This window comes from Pristiophorus japonicus, unplaced genomic scaffold, assembly GCF_044704955.1.
Source record: "Pristiophorus japonicus isolate sPriJap1 unplaced genomic scaffold, sPriJap1.hap1 HAP1_SCAFFOLD_678, whole genome shotgun sequence".
Classification (NCBI taxonomy): domain Eukaryota; kingdom Metazoa; phylum Chordata; class Chondrichthyes; family Pristiophoridae; genus Pristiophorus; species Pristiophorus japonicus.
The window spans coordinates 74,549-92,813 of record NW_027254591.1 but is presented as its reverse complement, the minus strand read 5'-3'; the positions used below and the strand labels follow the sequence as shown (position 1 = coordinate 92,813).

The following is an 18,265-nucleotide window of genomic DNA, read 5'->3' as shown; positions in this document are numbered from 1 at the left end:
ATTCAGGTATAAAATGCATGGATGAGGGTTTCTCGGTCAGAGTGGAACCAGGCGAGGGCAGTCCCACTGAGCTGGACAACAGAAGGGTTGGAAGAGGAGGAGGATGGAGTGGTCAAACATGTCAAAGGCTGCAGACAATATACTCAATATAATCAATTCTATTATCGAAAGGAAGGCCACCGAATGGAAGGTTGTGTTGGAAATTCCCAGTCTGCAATCTGTAACCAAGGACTTGGGATTTAATTTGATGAGATTGTGTTGGAACTAGAATTTCATCCATTCATCCACAGAGACAATTTCATCTTGATTTTTTATGTATGACTTTAGGCATAATGTGAAATAAAGATTTCCTTTGGGTTAATTGCATCTTTAAAAGTTTCTTTGCCTCTGAGTCAAAGTAACAGCCAATATATAAAACTGTCCAGGGAATATTCACAGTTTCTATGACATATCAGTCAGACGACAATCACATTTAAATTGCTGGTAATCAAAATGATTGATCCTTTGAAAGAAGATAAACATTAAGAGAATTCTGTTGTGGTCCGGTGACAAGAACTAATGAATCAACAGATGGTCAAATGAATAGCAGTTGCCTAATTAAGTGTAACAAATGAAAGCAAACAAAAGAACTTGCATTTATATAGCGCCTTTCACGACATCAGGATGTCCAATTAAGTACTTTTGGAGTGTAGTCACTGTTGTAATGAAGGCAACGAGGCAGCCAATTTTGCGCACAGCAATCTGCCATAAACAGTGATATGACAATGACCAGATCATTTATTTTGTGTGATGTTGGTTCAGGGATAAATATTGGCCAGGACATCGGGGAGAACTCCCCTGCTCTTCTTCAAAATAGTGGTCGTGGGATCTTTTCCATCCACCTGAAAGAGCAGACGGGGTCTCAGTTTAACATCTCATCCCTGAAATATATTCCAGCATCATTCCAGTAAATCTCCCCTGCACCCGCTCTGAGGCTTTGACATTCTTCCTAGCGTTGGCGACAGTCGGGAGCAGCGTCGAGGAGGTCCGTTGGTGAGGCCTATAAAAGGCACAGCTTGTGCAGCTACAGGGAGAAGGCAAAACAGAAGTAGAAAGAAACAGAGAGGTGACAGCCAAGGGGGTAAGTGATTGGCTGGTGATTGGTGAGTAGTTTTTCTTTTTTCTCTTCTATAACAGTGAGTAAACTTTAGCATTGTTGTTGCCTATCTAAGGGTTAAGTCATGGCAGGACAGCTCGGTCACGTGTTATGCTCCTCCTGTACCATGTGGGAACTCAGGGACAACACCAGTGTTCCTGACGACTACATGTGTGGGAAGTGTGTCCGCCTCCAGCTCACCGCGTTGCGGAGTTGGAGCTGAGGATGGATTCACTCTGGAGCATCCACGATGCTGAGAATGACGTGAGTAGCACGTGCAGCGAGTTGGTCATACCGCAGGGAAAGGGTCCACAGCCAGATAGGGAATGGAAGACCAGCAGGAAGAGCAGTGCAAGGAAGGTAGTGCAGGGGTCCCCTGTGATCATCCCCCTGCAAAACAGATACACTGCTTTGGGTACTGTTGGGGGGGATGACTCATCAGGGGAGGGCAGCAGCAGCCAAGTTCATGGCACCGTGGCTGGCTCTGTTGCACAGGAGGGCAGGAAAAAGAGTGGGAGAGCGATAGTGATAGGGGATTCAATTGTAAGGGGAATAGATAGGCATTTCTGCGGCCACAACCGAGACACCAGGATGGTATGTTGCCTCCCTGGTGCAAGGGTCAAGGATGTCTCGGAGCGGGTGCAGGACATTCTAAAAAGGGAGGGAGAACAGCCAGTTGTCGTGGTGCACATTGGTACCAACTACATAGGTAAAAAAAGGGATGAGGTCCTACGAAACGAATTTAAGGAGCTAGGAGCTAAATTAAAAAGTAGGACCTCAAAAGTAGTAATCTCGGGATTGCTACCAGTGCCACGTGCTAGTCAGAGTAGGAATCGCAGGATAGCGCAGATGAATACGTGGCTTGAGCAGTGGTGCAGCAGGGAGGGATTCCAATTCCTGGGGCATTGGAACCGGTTCTGGGGGAGGTGGGACCAGTACAAACCGGACGGTCTGCACCTGGGCAGGACCAGAACCAATGTCTGAGGGGCAGTGTTTGCTAGTGCTGTTGGGGAGGGGTTAAACTAATATGGCAGGGGGATGGGAACCAATGCAGGGAGACAGAGGGAAACAAAAAGGAGACAAAAGCAAAAGACAGAAAGGAGATGAGGAAAAGTGGAGGGCAGAGAAACCCAAGGCAAAGAACAAAAAGGGCCACTGTACAGCAAAATTCTAAAAGGACAAAGGGTGTTAAAAAAACAAGCCTGAAGGCTTTGTGTCTTAATGCAAGGAGTATCCATAATAAGGTGGATGAATTAACTGTGCAAATAGATGTTAACAAATATGATGTGATTGGGATTACAGAGACGTGGCTCCAGGATGATCAGGGCTGGGAACTCAACATCCAGGGGTATTCAACATTCAGGAAGGATAAAATAAAAGGAAAATGAGGTGGGGTAGCATTGCTGGTTAAGGAGGAGATTAAGGCAATAGTTAGGAAGGACATTAGCTTGGATGATGTGGAATCTATATGGGTCGAGCTGCAGAACACCAAAGGGCAAAAAACATTAGTGGGAGTTGTGTACAGACCTCCAAACAGTAGTAGTGATGTTGGGGAGGGCATCAAACAGAAAATTAGGGGTGCATGCAATAAAGGTGCAGCAGTTATAATGGGTGACTTTAATATGCACATAGATTGGGCTAACCAAACTGGAAGCAATACGGTGGAGGAGGATTTCCTGGAGTGCATAAGGGATGGTTTTCGAGAACAATATGTCGAGGAACCAACTAGGGGGGAGGCCATCTTAGACTGGGTGTTGTGTAATAAGAGAGGATTAATTAGCAATCTCGTTGTGCGAGGCCCCTTGGGAAAGAGTGACCATAATATGGTGGAATTCTGCATTAGGATGGAGAATGAAACAGTTAATTCAGAGACCATGGTCCAGAACTTAAAGAAGGGTAACTTTGAAGGTATGAGGCGTGAATTGGCTAGGATAGATTGGCGAATGATACTTAAGGGGTTGACTGTGGATGGGCAATGGCAGACATTTAGAGACCGCATGGATGAACTACAATTGTACATTCCTGTTTGGCGTAAAAATAAAAAAGGGAAGGTGGCTCAACCGTGGCTATCAAGGGAAATCAGGGATAGTATTAAAGCCAAGGAAGTGGCATACAAATTGGCCAGAAATAGCAGCGAACCCGGGGACTGGGAGAAATTTAGAACTCAGCAGAGGAGGACAAAGGGTTTGATTAGGGCAGGGAAAATGGAGTACGAGAAGAAGCTTGCAGGGAACATTAAGACGGATTGCAAAAGTTTCTATAGATATGTAAAGAGAAAAAGTTTAGTAAAGACAAATATAGGTCCCCTGCAGTCAGAATCAGGGGAAGTCATAACGGGGAACAAAGAAATGGCGGACCAATTGAACAAGTACTTTGGTTCGGTATTCACTAAGGAGGACACAAACAACCTTCCGGATATAAAAGGTGTCAGAGGGTCTAGTAAGGAGGAGGAACTGAGGGAAATCCTTATTAGTCGGGAAATTGTGTTGGGGAAATTGATGGGATTGAAGGCCGATAAATCCCCAGGGCCTGATGGACTGCATCCCAGAGTACTTAAGGAGATGGCCTTGGAAATAGCGGATGCATTGACAGTCATTTTCCAACATTCCATTGACTCTGGATCAGTTCCTATCGAGTGGAGGTAGCCAATGTAACCCCACTTTTTAAAAAAGGAGGGAGAGAGAAAACAGGGAATTATTGACCAGTCAGCCTGACATCGGTAGTGGGTAAAATGATGGAATCAATTATTAAGGATGTCATAGCAGTGCATTTGGAAAGAGGTGACATGATAGGTCCAAGTCAGCATGGATTTGTGAAAGGGAAATCATGCTTGACAAATCTTCTGGAATTTTTTGGGGATGTTTCCAGTAGAGTGGACAAGGGAGAACCAGTTGATGTGGTGTATTTGGACTTTCAGAAGGCTTTCGACAAGGTCCCACACAAGAGATTAATGTGCAAAGTTAAAGCACATGGGATTGGGGGTAGTGTGCTGACATGGATTGAGAACTGGTTGTCAGACAGGAAGCAAAAAGTAGGAGTAAATGGGGACTTTTCAGAATAGCAGGCAGTGACTAGTGGGGTACCGCAAGGTTCTGTGCTGGGGCCCCAGCTGTTTACATTGTACATTAATGATTTAGATGAGGGGATTTAATGTAGTATCTCCAAATTTGCGGATGACACTAAGTTGGGTGGCAGTGTGAGCTGCGAGGAGGATGCTATGAGGCTGCAGAGCGACTTGGATAGGTTAGGTGAGTGGACAAATGCATGGCAGATGAAGTATAATGTGGATAAATGTGAGGTTATCCACTTTGGTGGTAAAAACAGAGAGACAGACTATTATCTGAATGGTGACAGATTAGGAAAAGGGGAGGTGCAACGAGACCTAGGTGTCATGCTACATCAGTCATTGAAGGTTGGCATGCAGGTACAGCAGGCGGTTAAGAAGGCAAATGGCATGTTGGCCTTCATAGTGAGGGGATTGGAGTACAGGGGCAGGGATGTGTTACTACAGTTGTACAGGGCCTTGGTGAGGCCACACCTGGAGTATTGTGTACAGTTTTGGTCTCCTAACCTGAGGAAGGACATTCTTGCTATTGAGGGAGTGCAGCGAAGGTTCACCAGACTGATTCCCGGGATGGCGGGACTGACCTATCAAGAAAGACTGGATCAACTGGGCTTGTATTCACTGGAGTTCAGAAGAATGAGAGGGGACCTCATAGAAACATTTAAAATTCTGAAGGGTTCAGACAGGTTAGATGCAGGAAGAATGTTCCCAATGTTGGGGAAGTCCAGAACCAGGGGTCACAGTCTAAGGATAAGGGGTAAGCCATTTAGGACCGAGATGAGGAGAAACTTCTTCACCCAGAGAGTGGTGAACCTGTGGAATTCTCTACCACAGGAAGTTGTTGAGGCCAATTCACTAAATATATTCAAAAAAGGAGTTAGATGTAGTCCTTACTACTCGGGGGATCAAGGGGTATGGCGAGAAAGCAGGAAGGGGGTACTGAAGTTTCATGTTCAGCCATGAACTCATTGAATGGCGGTGCAGGCTCGAAGGGCCGAATGGCCTACTCCTGCACCTATTTTCTATGTTTCTATGTAAAACGTGCTGCCTAAAATTGGCCACAATGCTCGAACTGAGGCCCAACCAGCGGTTTATCACAATGCCCTACAAAACTCTGACAGGGCTTGACAGAATAGATGCAGGGAGGATGTTTCCCCCGGCTTGTGGAGTCCAGAAACAGGGGTCACACAGTCTCAGGATAAGGGGTCGGCCATTGAGGACTGAGATGAGGAGAAATTTCTTCACTCAGAGGGTGGTGAATCTTTGGAATTCTCTGCCCCAGAGGGTGTGGAGGCTCAGTCATTGAGTATATTCAAGACTGAGACCGATAGACTTTTGGATATTGGGGATGTGGGGACAGTGCGGGGGACGTGGAGTTGAGGTGGACCATTGATCCCATTGAATGGCCGACTCCTGCTCCTTATGTTCTTACCTCTTTGACCAAGTTTTGGGTCACCTCTCTGAATATCTTCTCAGTGTCAAATGTTGTTTGATAATCGCTTGGGTTGTTTTACTGGGTTAGTGCCGCTATATCAATACAAGTTGTTGTTATTGGATGGTGAGGCGGCCACCGGCGGCACTGCTCGCTCCCGCCCATTCCAACTGGAGAGGTCAAAGGGCAGCCTTCAGGGGCGGGGCCTGCGAGTGCGGGAGAGGGGCGGGGCCTGCGAGAGCGGGGGTGGAGCGGAGCCTGGGCGGGGAGAGGGGCGGAGCCTGGGCGGGGAGAGGGGCGGAGCCTGGGCGGGGCCTGCGAGCGCGGGGGAGGGGCGTGCCCGGCCGCGGCTGCTGTCCGTTCCCGCAGTGCGCGCGGACCCCGGAGGGCCGGCCTGGGTTGAGGAGCGCGGCTGGATGGCGGCGTCTCGCAGCGACTCTGAATCGGTCCCCGCCATAGAGCGGCTGTGCGGTCCCGACATCGGGCCTCGGCTCTGGGTAAGTGTGTGGGGGGAATCCGGTGTGAGAAATGAGGTCGGGGAGGGGGTGTTGGGTGGGAGGGGGTGTTGGGTGGGAGGGGTTGTTGGGATGGGGTCAGAGGGGGAGGGGGTAGTGGGGGAGGGGTCAGTGGGGGAGAGGGGTGGGGTCAGTAGGGGAGGGTGTGTTGGGGGGGGTTAGTGGGGAGGGGTTGTTGGGATGGGGTCAGAGGGGGTGTTGGGGTGGGGTCAGTGGGGGAGGGTGTGTTGGGGTGGGGGGGAGGGGTTGTTGGGATGGGGTCAGAGGGGGAGAGGGGAGGGGGTGTTGGGGTGGGGTCAGTAGGGGAGGGTGTGTTGGGGGGGGTTAGTGGGGGAGGGTGTGGTGGGGAGGGGTTGTTGGGATGGGGTCAGAGGGGGAGAGGGTAGTGGGGGAGGGGGGTGGGGTCAGTGGGGGAGGGTGTGTTGGGGGGGGTTAGTGGGGGAGGGGGTGTTGGGGGTGGGGTTAGTGGGGGAGGGTGTGTTGGGGTGGGAGGGGTTGTTGGGATGGGGTCAGAGGGGGAGGGGGTAGTGGGGGAGGGGTCAGTGGGGGAGAGGGGTGGGGTCAGTAGGGGAGGGTGTGTTGGGGGGGGTTAGTGGGGGAGGGTGTGGGGGGGAGGGGTTGTTGGGATGGGGTCAGAGGGGGAGAGGGTAGTGGGGGAGGGGGTGTTGGGGTGGGGTCAGTGGGGGAGGGGGTAGTGGGTGTTGGGGGGGGTTAGTGGGGGAGGGGTTGTTGGGATGGGGTCAGAGGGGGAGAGGGTAGTGGGGGTGAGGTCAGTGGGGGAGGGTGTGTTGGGGGGGGTTAGTGGGGGAGGGTGTGGGGGGGAGGGGTTGTTGGGATGGGGTCAGAGGGGGAGAGGGGAGGGGGTGTTGGGGTGGGGTCAGTAGGGGAGGGTGTGTTGGGGGGGGTTAGTGGGGGAGGGTGTGTTGGGGTGGGGGGGGAGGGGTTGTTGGGATGGGGTCAGAGGGGGAGAGGGTAGTGGGGGAGGGGGGTGGGGTCAGTGGGGGAGGGTGTGTTGGGGGGGGTTAGTGGGGGAGGGTGTGGTGGGGAGGGGTTGTTGAGATGGGGTCAGAGGGGGAGAGGGTAGTGGGGGAGGGGGTGTTGGGGTGGGGTCAGTGGGGGAGGGTGTGGGGGGCAGGGGTTGTTGGGATGGGGTCAGGGGGAGAGGGTAGTGGGGGAGGGGGTGTTGGGGTGGGGTCAGTGAGGGAGTGGTTGTTGGGATGGGGTCAGTGGGGGAGGGGTTGTTGGGATGGGGTCAGTGGGGGAGGGGTTGTTGGGGTGGGGTCAGTGGGGGAGGGGTTGTTGGGGTGGGGTCAGTGGGGGAGGGGTTGTTGGGATGGGGTCAGAGGGGGAGGGGTGTTGGGGCGGGGTGGGGAATGCAGGAGCGGGCTGGGGTGATGGCGGCGATGTACGAAGGGACTCCGCGCTCCGTGACCCGGACGCCCCTTGTGTGTTGCCGGGGGTGATGGCAGTACTTGTGAGGCCAGTGTTTATTGTCCGTCGCTTGCTGCCTTCCGGCTGGGCCTGTGCTGCTCCCACAGTGGTGAAAGTGACCTGCGGCGATTGGCTTTACCACCGGGTGACTTCAGAGAGCAACGAGAGTGAACCACAGGGACCCATCCGGACCAGGGTCGGGCTCTGGGACTGGCGGACAGACGTGGGTACAAGGGACACGCTCCGGGGCACTGGACTGGGAATAGACTCCGTCCCTCGGGTAATGCAGTTGGTTTTTCCTGATGACTGTCAGGCAGCTTTCAGTGGTCATTTTTTCTGGATCCAGCCTTTTGATTTTATTGAATTAATTTTCATAACGAGAAGTGGTGAGATTTGAACTCGTCACATGACCGGTCCGGGACCCACACTGACCCTCAGACTGGTCCAGCACCGCCCTCAGACCGGTCCGGGACCCACACTGACCCTCAGACCGGTCCGGGACCCACACTGACCCTCAGACCGGTCCGGGACCCACATTGACCCTCAGACCGGTCCGGCACTGCCCTCAGACTGGTCCCACACTGACCTTCAGACCGGTCTGGGACCCACACCAACCCTCAGACCGGTCCGGGACCCACACTGACCCTCAGGCTGGTCCAGCACCGCCCTCAGACCGGTCCGTGACCCCCACTGACCCTCAGACCGGTCCGGGACCCTCAGACCGGTCCGGGACCCACACTGACCCTCAGACCGGTCTGGCACTGCCCTCAGACTGGTCCCACACTGACCTTCAGACCGGTCTGGGACCCGCACCGACCCACAGACCGGTCCCGCACCGACCCACAGACCGGTCCCACGCTGACCCACAGACCGGTCCCGCACCGACCCACAGACCGGTCCCGCACCGACCCACAGACCGGTCCCGCACTGACCCACAGACCGGTCCCGCGCTGACCCACAGACCGGTCCCGCGCTGACCCACAGACCGGTCCCACGCTGACCCACAGACCGGTCCCACGCTGACCCACAGACCGGTCCCACGCTGACCCACAGACCGGTCCCACGCTGACCCACAGACCGGTCCCACGCTGACCCACAGACCGGTCCCACGCTGACCCACAGACCGGTCCCACGCTGACCCACAGACCGGTCCCACGCTGACCCACAGACCGTTCCCACGCTGACCCTCAGACCAGTCCCACACCGACCCTCGGAGGGTTTGTCAGTCATGTCATGTGAAGGTGTGATCAATACCCGAAAGCATCCTATGTTTGAGAAGTTGGGTGTCGCGTTTTCTATAAACTGCAGCACAGAAGGAGGTCATTCAGCCCATCGATACTGTCCCAGTGCCTGCTGCTCAAACCGTGCCGTCCCTTTCCCCGTACCCTTCATAATTGTCATTTTCAAATCCTTATCCAATTCCCTTTTGGATGGTGTTTCAGTCTCTGTGGCTCCTCGTGGTGAAAGGCTGCGTTCTGCTCTGGCACAGCTCATCCTGCTTCACAGAACAGCACGAGACCCGACCCACAGCTGATCGAGGGTGGGGGTGACACCCTGATATGCCCTCCTCCAACCCTCTGCGGTGACCCTGCGACCCTCTGCGGTGCCCTCTGCCACCCTCTGCGGTGTCCCCATGCTCCCCGCGACCCTGCCACTCTCTGCGGTGCCGCCGTGTAACCCTGCGACCTTCTGCGGTGCCCCCGTGCCCCCTCTGTGCCGGTGTCTGGGTCCTTGGTGCCGAGGTGGCCACCGCCCGTTGAGCCGTCCCCAGTGTGAGTCCTGGGAGACTGCAATGGGAAGTTGTAAAACTTCAGCTTTGTTTAATCAGTAATTCCACTCGTTGGAAACAAGCAAATATTTAACAATTCAGAAGCATAAATATCTTGCAGAATAATATTTTCTTGATTGTGGCGCTTGTCACCATGCTCAGTGACTGTGTCAGAATGTTCCGGGTTACACGGGTTTTGGTTTATTATCAAAGCAACAAAAAAAACCTTTCAAAAGACAAAGAATCGTGAAGATCAGAACAGGGTCTCTCTCGCGCGCGCGCTCTCTCTCTCTCTCTCTCTCTGGCTCTCTGTCTCTGTCTCTCTCTCTCTCTCTGTCTCTCTCTGTCTCTGTCGCTCAATCTCTTTCACCGGCTCTCTCTGTCTCGCGCTCGCTGTCTGTCTGGCTCTCTGTTTGGCTCTCTCTTTGTCTGGTGTTTGCTCCGGAGGACGGGACTGTACCCCACACATTGCTTTTGGTTTCCTCCACAATGCTGTCTGAGCTGCTGGGTATCTGCAGTGATGTCTGTTGTTGGTTCAGATTTCCAGCATCGACAACAACCATTAGCATAGTCAGAAGCTATATAAGGAGTGAAATGTGGTGGCCCTTACGGCTAAAGGGATCAAGGGGTGTGGAGAGAAAGCAGGAATGAGGTACTGAAGTTGCATGATCAGCCATTGAATGGCCTACTCCTGCACCTATCCTCGCCCCCTCCCACTCGCCCTCGCCCTCCACCTCGCCCACTCCGACTCGCCCTCGCCCCCTCCGCCTCGCCCCCTCCGCCTCGCCCTCGCCCCCTCCGCCTCGCCCTCGCCCCCTCCGCCTCGCCCTCGCCCCCTCCGCCTCGCCCTCGCCCCCTCCGCCTCGCCCTCGCCCCCTCCGCCTCGCCCTCGCCCCCTCCGCCTCGCCCTCGCCCCCTCCGCCTCGCCCTCGCCCCCTCCGCCTCGCCCCCTCCGCCTCGCCCCCTCCGCCTCGCCCCCTCCGCCTCGCCCCCTCCGCCTCGCCCCCTCCGCCTCGCCCCCTCCGCCTCGCCCCCTCCGCCTCGCCCCCTCCGCCTCGCCCCCTCCGCCTCGCCCCCTCCGCCTCGCCCCCTCCGCCTCGCCCCCTCCGCCTCGCCCCCTCCGCCTCGCCCCCTCCGCCTCGCCCCCTCCGCCTCGCCCCCTCCGCCTCGCCCCCTCCGCCTCGCCCCCTCCGCCTCGCCCCCTCCGCCTCGCCCCCTCCGCCTCGCCCCCTCCGCCTCGCCCCCTCCGCCTCGCCCCCTCCGCCTCGCCCCCTCCGCCTCGCCCCCTCCGCCTCGCCCCCTCCGCCTCGCCCCCTCCGCCTCGCCCCCTCCGCCTCGCCCCCTCCGCCTCGCCCCCTCCGCCTCGCCCCCTCCGCCTCGCCCCCTCCGCCTCGCCCCCTCCGCCTCGCCCCCTCCGCCTCGCCCCCTCCGCCTCGCCCCCTCCGCCTCGCCCCCTCCGCCTCGCCCCCTCCGCCTCGCCCCCTCCGCCTCGCCCCCTCCGCCTCGCCCCCTCCGCCTCGCCCCCTCCGCCTCGCCCCCTCCGCCTCGCCCCCTCCGCCTCGCCCCCTCCGCCTCGCCCCCTCCGCCTCGCCCCCTCCGCCTCGCCCCCTCCGCCTCGCCCCCTCCGCCTCGCCCCCTCCGCCTCGCCCCCTCCGCCTCGCTCCCTCGCCCCCGCTCCCTCCATCTCGCAGCAAACTGTCAATCACAGACAAAACCCTGTTTCATTTTCACTGAAGCATTCTTCTGGCATGGCATCAACTTCCTGGGACTGGCCTGAGTTACAGGGTGCACCCTCCCTTCACCTGGCCCTGCAACCATCCTCCCACCCACCCCTTCACCCCTCTCTGTGAACCCCTCCTCTCTCTGTGAACCCCTCCCCTCTCTGTGAACCCCCCCCTTCCTGCCCCCTCCTGCACTCCTTCTCTCCCTGCACCCACCCTACCCCCCCCTCCCTGCACCCACCCTACCCCCCCTCCCTGCACCCACCCTACCCCCCGCTCCCTGCACCCACCCTACCCCCCCCTCCCTGCACCCACCCTACCCCCCCCTCCCTGCACCCACCCTACCCCCCCTCCCTGCACCCACCCTACCCCCCCCTCCCTGCACCCCCCTCCCTGCACCCACCCTACCCCCCCCTCCCTGCACCCACCCTACCCCCCCCTCCCTGCACCCCCCTCCCTGCACCCACCCTACCCCCCCCTCCCTGCACCCACCCTACCCCCCCCTCCCTGCACCCACCCTACCCCCCCCTCCCTGCACCCACCCTACCCCCCCCTCCCTGCACCCACCCTACCCCCCCCTCCCTGCACCCACCCTACCCCCCCCTCCCTGCTCCCACCCTACCCCCCCCTCCCTGCTCCCACCCTACCCCCCCCTCCCTGCTCCCACCCTACCCCATCCTCCCTGCTCCCACCCTACCCCCCCCTCCCTGCTCCACTGCCCCATAGTCCATGCCTTATCATTTAGCCTTTAGCCGTGCTTCACCTGGAAACAGTCCTTTTCGCTGAGTCAGAAGGTCGTGGGTTCAAGCCCCAGTCCAGAGGCTTGAGCACAAAAATACAGGCTGGCTCCCCAGTGCAGTGCTGAGGGAGCGCCGCACTGTTGGAAGGGCAGTACTGAGGGAGTGCAGCACTGTCGGAGGGGCAGTACTGGGGGAGCGCGGCAATACTGAGGGAGCGCCGCACTGTCGGGGGAGGGGGGCATTTCTGAGGGAGCGCTGCACTGTCGGAGGGGCACTACTGAGGGAGCGCTGCACTGTCGGAGGGGCAGTACTGGTGGAGTGCCGCACTGTAGGAGGGGCAGTACTGGAGGAGCTATATTCTCTCGGGTAGGTGTCAAATATCCAAAGGCACTATTCGAAGAAGAGCGCTGTCAATTAAGTAACTTGAGAGGCGGCGTGCGAGTGTTAAATTGAGGGAAGTGGGTGTGTGCGTGACACGGAATAGTTGTGTATATGCTGTAATGAGTTACTGCCTTTCACTCAAACAACAGTTGTCCAGATCTCGGGAACTGTACAAACCAGTTCCTGTGGAACTGGGAGAGTTGATATTTGATCCAGCTGAAGCAGTAGGTTGTGTATATCTGATACAGGTACTTCACGAGTTTGCACATGCGCCCGTGACTCTGAGCCCTGTGTTGGTGGAGGAGGTAGTGGGCTGGTGCCTTGTTAGGAATGGGGGTAGGTAGCATTTGCCGCGTGTGGACTGAGCTGTGAATTGACTGCAGAGTGTGTCGGTCGAGGTGCCGCAATGATGTGTTTTGCTGATACAGGGCTTGATGTTTGAAACCTTCCGACGAGATGATCAGTTTGCAGCAATGCTCTTCAGTCCATTGCTGATCGGCCTGATAACCAAAAGCAAGATTGCACTTTGTGATATTTCTGATGGTTGACTTTTATTTTGTTTATCACTGAAATAAAAACATTTTTTCAATGGCATTTTAATTTTAACCCGTGCATTGCCGAAGGCCTTGTTGGGGTGCCGGTTCCACAGGCTCCGGCATGTACCCCGTCCACAGGACAGGCAAGCCTGCACTCAATGTTGGTGGGCTGCTCTTAAATGAGTTACGATGGACCAAATGGCCTTCCTCGTGACCTGCCTTTCCTGGGCCTATGCCCAGGCACATACATTGGCCACCCTTTGCTCTGTGGTCTGGTCCACTCAATGTTCCAGCATTCGCTATGCACAGGTGCACACCCGAACCCAAGAACATCTCCCCTTGTATCTCTAACTCTATTTATCCCTCTATTTCTCACTCTCTCCCTCGCGCCCTCTGCCTCTCCCTCGCGCCCTCTGTCTCTCCCTCGCGCCCTCTGTCTCTCCCTCGCGCCCTCTGTCTCTCCCTCGCGCCCTCTGTCTCTCCCTCGCGCCCTCTGTCTCTCCCTCGCGCCCTCTGTCTCTCCCTCGCGCCCTCTGTCTCTCCCTCGCGCCCTCTGTCTCTCCCTCGCGCCCTCTGTCTCTCCCTCGCGCCCTCTGTCTCTCCCTCGCGCCCTCTGTCTCTCCCTCGCGCCCTCTGTCTCTCCCTCGCGCCCTCTGTCTCTCCCTCGCGCCCTCTGTCTCTCCCTCGCGCCCTCTGTCTCTCCCTCGCGCCCTCTGTCTCTCCCTCGCGCCCTCTGTCTCTCCCTCGCGCCCTCTGTCTCTCCCTCGCGCCCTCTGTCTCTCCCTCGCGCCCTCTGTCTCTCCCTCGCGCCCTCTGTCTCTCCCTCGCGCCCTCTGTCTCTCCCTCGCGCCCTCTGTCTCTCCCTCGCGCCCTCTGTCTCTCCCTCGCGCCCTCTGTCTCTCCCTCGCGCCCTCTGTCTCTCCCTCGCGCCCTCTGTCTCTCCCTCGCGCCCTCTGTCTCTCCCTCGCGCCCTCTGTCTCTCCCTCGCGCCCTCTGTCTCTCCCTCGCGCCCTCTGTCTCTCCCTCGCGCCCTCTGTCTCTCCCTCGCGCCCTCTGTCTCTCCCTCGCGCCCTCTGTCTCTCCCTCGCGCCCTCTGTCTCTCCCTCGCGCCCTCTGTCTCTCCCTCGCGCCCTCTGTCTCTCCCTCGCGCCCTCTGTCTCTCCCTCGCGCCCTCTGTCTCTCCCTCGCGCCCTCTGTCTCTCCCTCGCGCCCTCTGTCTCTCCCTCGCGCCCTCTGTCTCTCCCTCGCGCCCTCTGTCTCTCCCTCGCGCCCTCTGTCTCTCCCTCGCGCCCTCTGTCTCTCCCTCGCGCCCTCTGTCTCTCCCTCGCGCCCTCTGTCTCTCCCTCGCGCCCTCTGTCTCTCCCTCGCGCCCTCTGTCTCTCCCTCGCGCCCTCTGTCTCTCCCTCGCGCCCTCTGTCTCTCCCTCGCGCCCTCTGTCTCTCCCTCGCGCCCTCTGTCTCTCCCTCGCGCCCTCTGTCTCTCCCTCGCGCCCTCTGTCTCTCCCTCGCGCCTTATGTATGAGCTGTGTGATTGGTTCAGTACTGTGAATTGCAGTGGTGGGATAAACCTTTTGGTCCTGCCATTGCACATCCCTCTTCAGGATTTTCAGCGAGTAAAACAGATGTAAATCGTGACTTCGCTCAACATTTCCCTCGCCGCCTCTTTCCCTCGCTCCTGTCCGACCTCCTCACCACAATGCTACCCGTTACTGTCCAGTGATAACTTGCTGTCCACTCCCAGGCCCATAGGTCCGCAACAGGCCTAATACCTTGCTCATTCCCTGCCCAGCCTCGATCCCATCTTCCTGCACGCTCCCTGGCCTCTGATCAATGTCTATGAAGAGGTGCTTCTGTTGTAGTACTTCCGGTAATGCTTCTTACTGACTCTGATCCACCCTCCTGTGGATGGTGAGACTCAGAAGGCCTGTAGGAACCAGGTTACCAGCCCAGCGCTCACAGGCACTGCACAATAGAATCACAAAATGATACAGCATAGACGGAGACCATTCGGCTCATCGTGCTTGTGCCGGCTCTTTGCTCGAGCGATCCCATTAATCCCACTCCCCTGCTCTTTCCCATAGCCCTGTAAGCTTTTCCCCAAGTATTTATCCAATTCCCCATTGAAAGTTATTATTGAATCTGCTCCCAACTCCCTTTCAGGCAGCGTGTTCTCGATCACAACAACACACTGTTTATCAAAAAAAATGGTTCCTTGTGTCGCATTTGGTTCTTCTGCCAATCATTTTAAATCTGTGCCCTTTGGTTCTCGACCCTTCTGCCAATGGGAACACTTTCTCTCCAAACCCCTCATGATTTTGAACACCTCGATCAAATCTCCTCTCAACCTTCTCTGCGCCAAGGAGAACAACCCCAGCTTCTCCAGTCTATCCACGTAACTGAAGTCCCTCATCCCTGGAACCATTCTCGTAAATCTTTTCTGCTCCCTCTCTAAGGCCTTCACATCCTTCCTAAAGTGTGTTCCCAGAATTGGACACAATACTCCAGTTGGGGCCAAACCAGTGATTTATAAAAGTTTAGCATAACTTCCTGCCTTCTGTACTCTATCCTCTATTAATAAACCCAGGATCCCATAAGCTTTTTAACAGCCTTCTCAACCTGCCCTGTCATCTTTAATGATTTGTGCACCTACACCCCAGGACTCTGTTCCTGCACCCCTTTTAATATTGTACCCGTTAGTTTGTATTACCTCTCCTCCTTCTGACCAAAATGAATCACTTCTCTGTGTTAAATGTCACCTGCCATGTGTCTGCTCATTTCCCCATCTGTCTGTGTCCTCCTGGAGTCTGTGACTATCCTCATTGTTTACGACATTTCTGAGTTTCGTATCATCTGCAAACTTTGAAATAATGCCCTGTGTCCCCAAGTCCAGGTCATTAATATATATCGACAGAGCGACCCCTGGGGAACACCACTGTACTACACCTCCAGTCTGAAACACAGCCGCTCACCACCACTCTCTCTCCTGCCCCTTACCCCATTTTGTATCCATGCAGCCACTGTCCCTTTCATCCCATGGCCATTCAGTTTGCTACAAGTCTATCATGTGCTACTTTGTCAAACACCTTTTGAAAGTCCATATCCACATAAACTGCACGACCCCTCATCAACTCTCTCCATTACCTCATCAAAGAACTCGATCAAGTTAGTTAAACACGATTTGCCTCTAACAAATCCCTGCTCACTTTCATTTAGTAGCCAACTGCCAATCAATTTTGTTCTGGATTATTGTCTCTAAAAGTTCCCCCATCACCAACGTTAGGCCTGCGGTTGCTGGGTTTACATCTCTCCCCATGTTTCCAAGGCAATGAATCTCTGTGTAAACAATGCACCAGATGGGGCTGGTTGCCAGGTGACAGTCGAGATAAGCCAACAGAAGTTTATCCATGGGAACCATAATGACATGTAATTGGGCAGGAACCAGGTATGAGGCCCACTGATAAAGGATCTGTGATTGCACAGCAATAAATATCATTATTTTTGTTTTAAATGTCCAAATGTAGGAAATGTTTGTCGGCTCTGAGGACGGATGTCTTTAGTATCCGTTTGGTTCATCTGCAGAGCGCTCACCTCTGAATCGGGAAGTTGTGGGTTCAAGCCCCACTGCAGAGACTTGAGCACAAAATCCAGGCTGACACACCCAGTACTGAGGGAGTGCCGTACTGTCGGAGGGGCAGTACTGAGGGAGAGCTGCGCAGTCGGAGCGGCAGTACTGAGGGAGAGCTGCACTGCCGGAGGGGCAGTACTGAGGGAGCGCCGCACTGTCGGAGGGGCAGTACTGAGGGAGCGCCGCACTGTCGGAGGGGTGGATATAAAAGATTCCACGGCACTATTTCAAGGAAGATGTCGAAATCTCGACTCTTAATTTAACTAAAGAAAAATGAAACTCTGACATAAACAGCTCGTTAAATGTTCCTTTAATAGATTTACTTGCTGCAAGGAAAAGTCTCAGAGTCAAAGGCTTTGCGAAGACTTCTACAGAGGTTGAAAATCGCATTATCTTTTTACAGAAGAACAAAGATAGAAATGACTGTTCCATCACGTGTATCAGTTCTGCCCTTGTGGTCAGCAAATGCAGATAAGGAGTTCTTCAATCACTTAATTAACATTACATCCTTTTTTAATTCCCTACTTATCTATACAGCCTTTATCTAATACTTCTAAGGTTTAGCACAGCGACAGTTACTAATGGGGAGTATAATTCTAACAGGACATTCTTTCTATTAGGGAGGGTAAATTCAAGGTTCCCTTGCTCACACAGATGGCTTCTGCCTTTCTTTAATTAGCTATCAGTCAAGGTTACTATATTCATGCAGAAGCAGGCTGTCTGCTACAGGGGCTTCTGGAGAACTGAGACTCCATTTTGTTTTACTTCAAAAGGGTACATTTAACAGAAAGTATAATTTCTAAAGTAATTTTCCACAAAGAGCAGGGATGTTCTCCCTGGTGTCCTCGCGAACTTTTTTAATATCAAACATAAGAAATCGGAGGAGGAGTAGGCCATTCGGCCCCTTGAGCCTGCTCCGCCATTTAATATGATCATGGCTGATCTAATCATGGACTCAACTCCACTTCCCTGCCCGCTCCCCATAACCCCTAATTCCCTTATCGGTTAAGAAACTGTCTATTTCGGTCTTAAATTTTTTCAATATCCCGGCTTCCACAGCTTTCTGAGGCAGCGAATTCCACAGATTTACAACCCTATGAGAGAAGAAATTCCTCCTCATCTCAGTTTTAAATCAGCGGTCCATTATTCTAAGATTATGCCCCCTAGTTCTCGTCTCCCCTATCAGTGGAAACATCCTCTCTGCATCCACTTTGTGAAGCCCCCTTATAATCTTATATGTTTTGATAAGATCATAAGAACATAAGAATTAGGAACAGGAGTAAGCCATCTAGCCCCTCGAGCCTGCTCTGCCATTCAAAAAGATCATGGCTGATCTGACTGTGGACTCAGCTCCACTTACCCGCCCTCTCCCCGTAACCCTTAATTCCCTTATTGGTTAAAAATCTATCTATCTGTGACTTGAATACATTCAATGAGCTAGCCTCAACTGCTTCTTTGGGCAGAGAATTCCACAGATTCACAACCCTCTGGGAGAAGAAATTCCTTCTCAACTCGGTTTTAAATTGTCTCCCCCGTATTTTGAGGCTGTGCCCCCTAGTTCTAGTCTCCCCGACCAGTGGAAACAACCTCTCTGCCTCTATCTTGTCTATCCCTTTCATTATTTTAAATGTTTCTATAAGATCACCTCTCATTCTTCTGAATTCCAATGAGTTGGTCCAACCTACTCACCCTTTCCTCATAAGTCAACCCCCTCATCTCCGGAATAAACCTAGTGAACAGTAAAGGTTACACAGGCAGATAGGGAATGGGTGACCATCAGGAAGAACGGGAAGGAAGGTAGTGCAGGGGTCCCTGCGGTCACCTCCCTCCAAAACAGATATACCGTTTTGGATGAGTTGGCTCATCGGGGAAGGCAGCAGCAGCCAAGTTCATGGCACCAGTGGTGACTCTGCTGCAC

The 18,265-nt window shown here is 54.8% G+C and overlaps 1 protein-coding gene and 1 long non-coding RNA gene across 2 annotated transcripts in view; one reads left to right on the top strand and one right to left on the bottom strand.

Annotated features, from left to right (window-relative positions):
- LOC139256027 (uncharacterized) overlaps positions 1 to 5,817 on the bottom strand; it is a 45,458-nt gene extending 39,641 nt beyond the window's left edge. Inside the window, exon 1 of the long non-coding RNA XR_011592149.1 lies at positions 5,632 to 5,817. This is a non-coding gene — a long non-coding RNA (uncharacterized lncRNA). The remainder of the gene's footprint in view (positions 1 to 5,631) is intronic.
- A 152-nt stretch (positions 5,818 to 5,969) lies between these two features.
- Positions 5,970 to 18,265, top strand: part of LOC139256024 (ATP-binding cassette sub-family C member 3) — an 81,239-nt gene continuing 68,943 nt past the window's right edge. Inside the window, exon 1 of the mRNA XM_070874099.1 lies at positions 5,970 to 6,128. Coding sequence (XP_070730200.1) covers positions 6,048 to 6,128 — 81 coding nt within the window. The 5' untranslated portion in view covers positions 5,970 to 6,047. The remainder of the gene's footprint in view (positions 6,129 to 18,265) is intronic.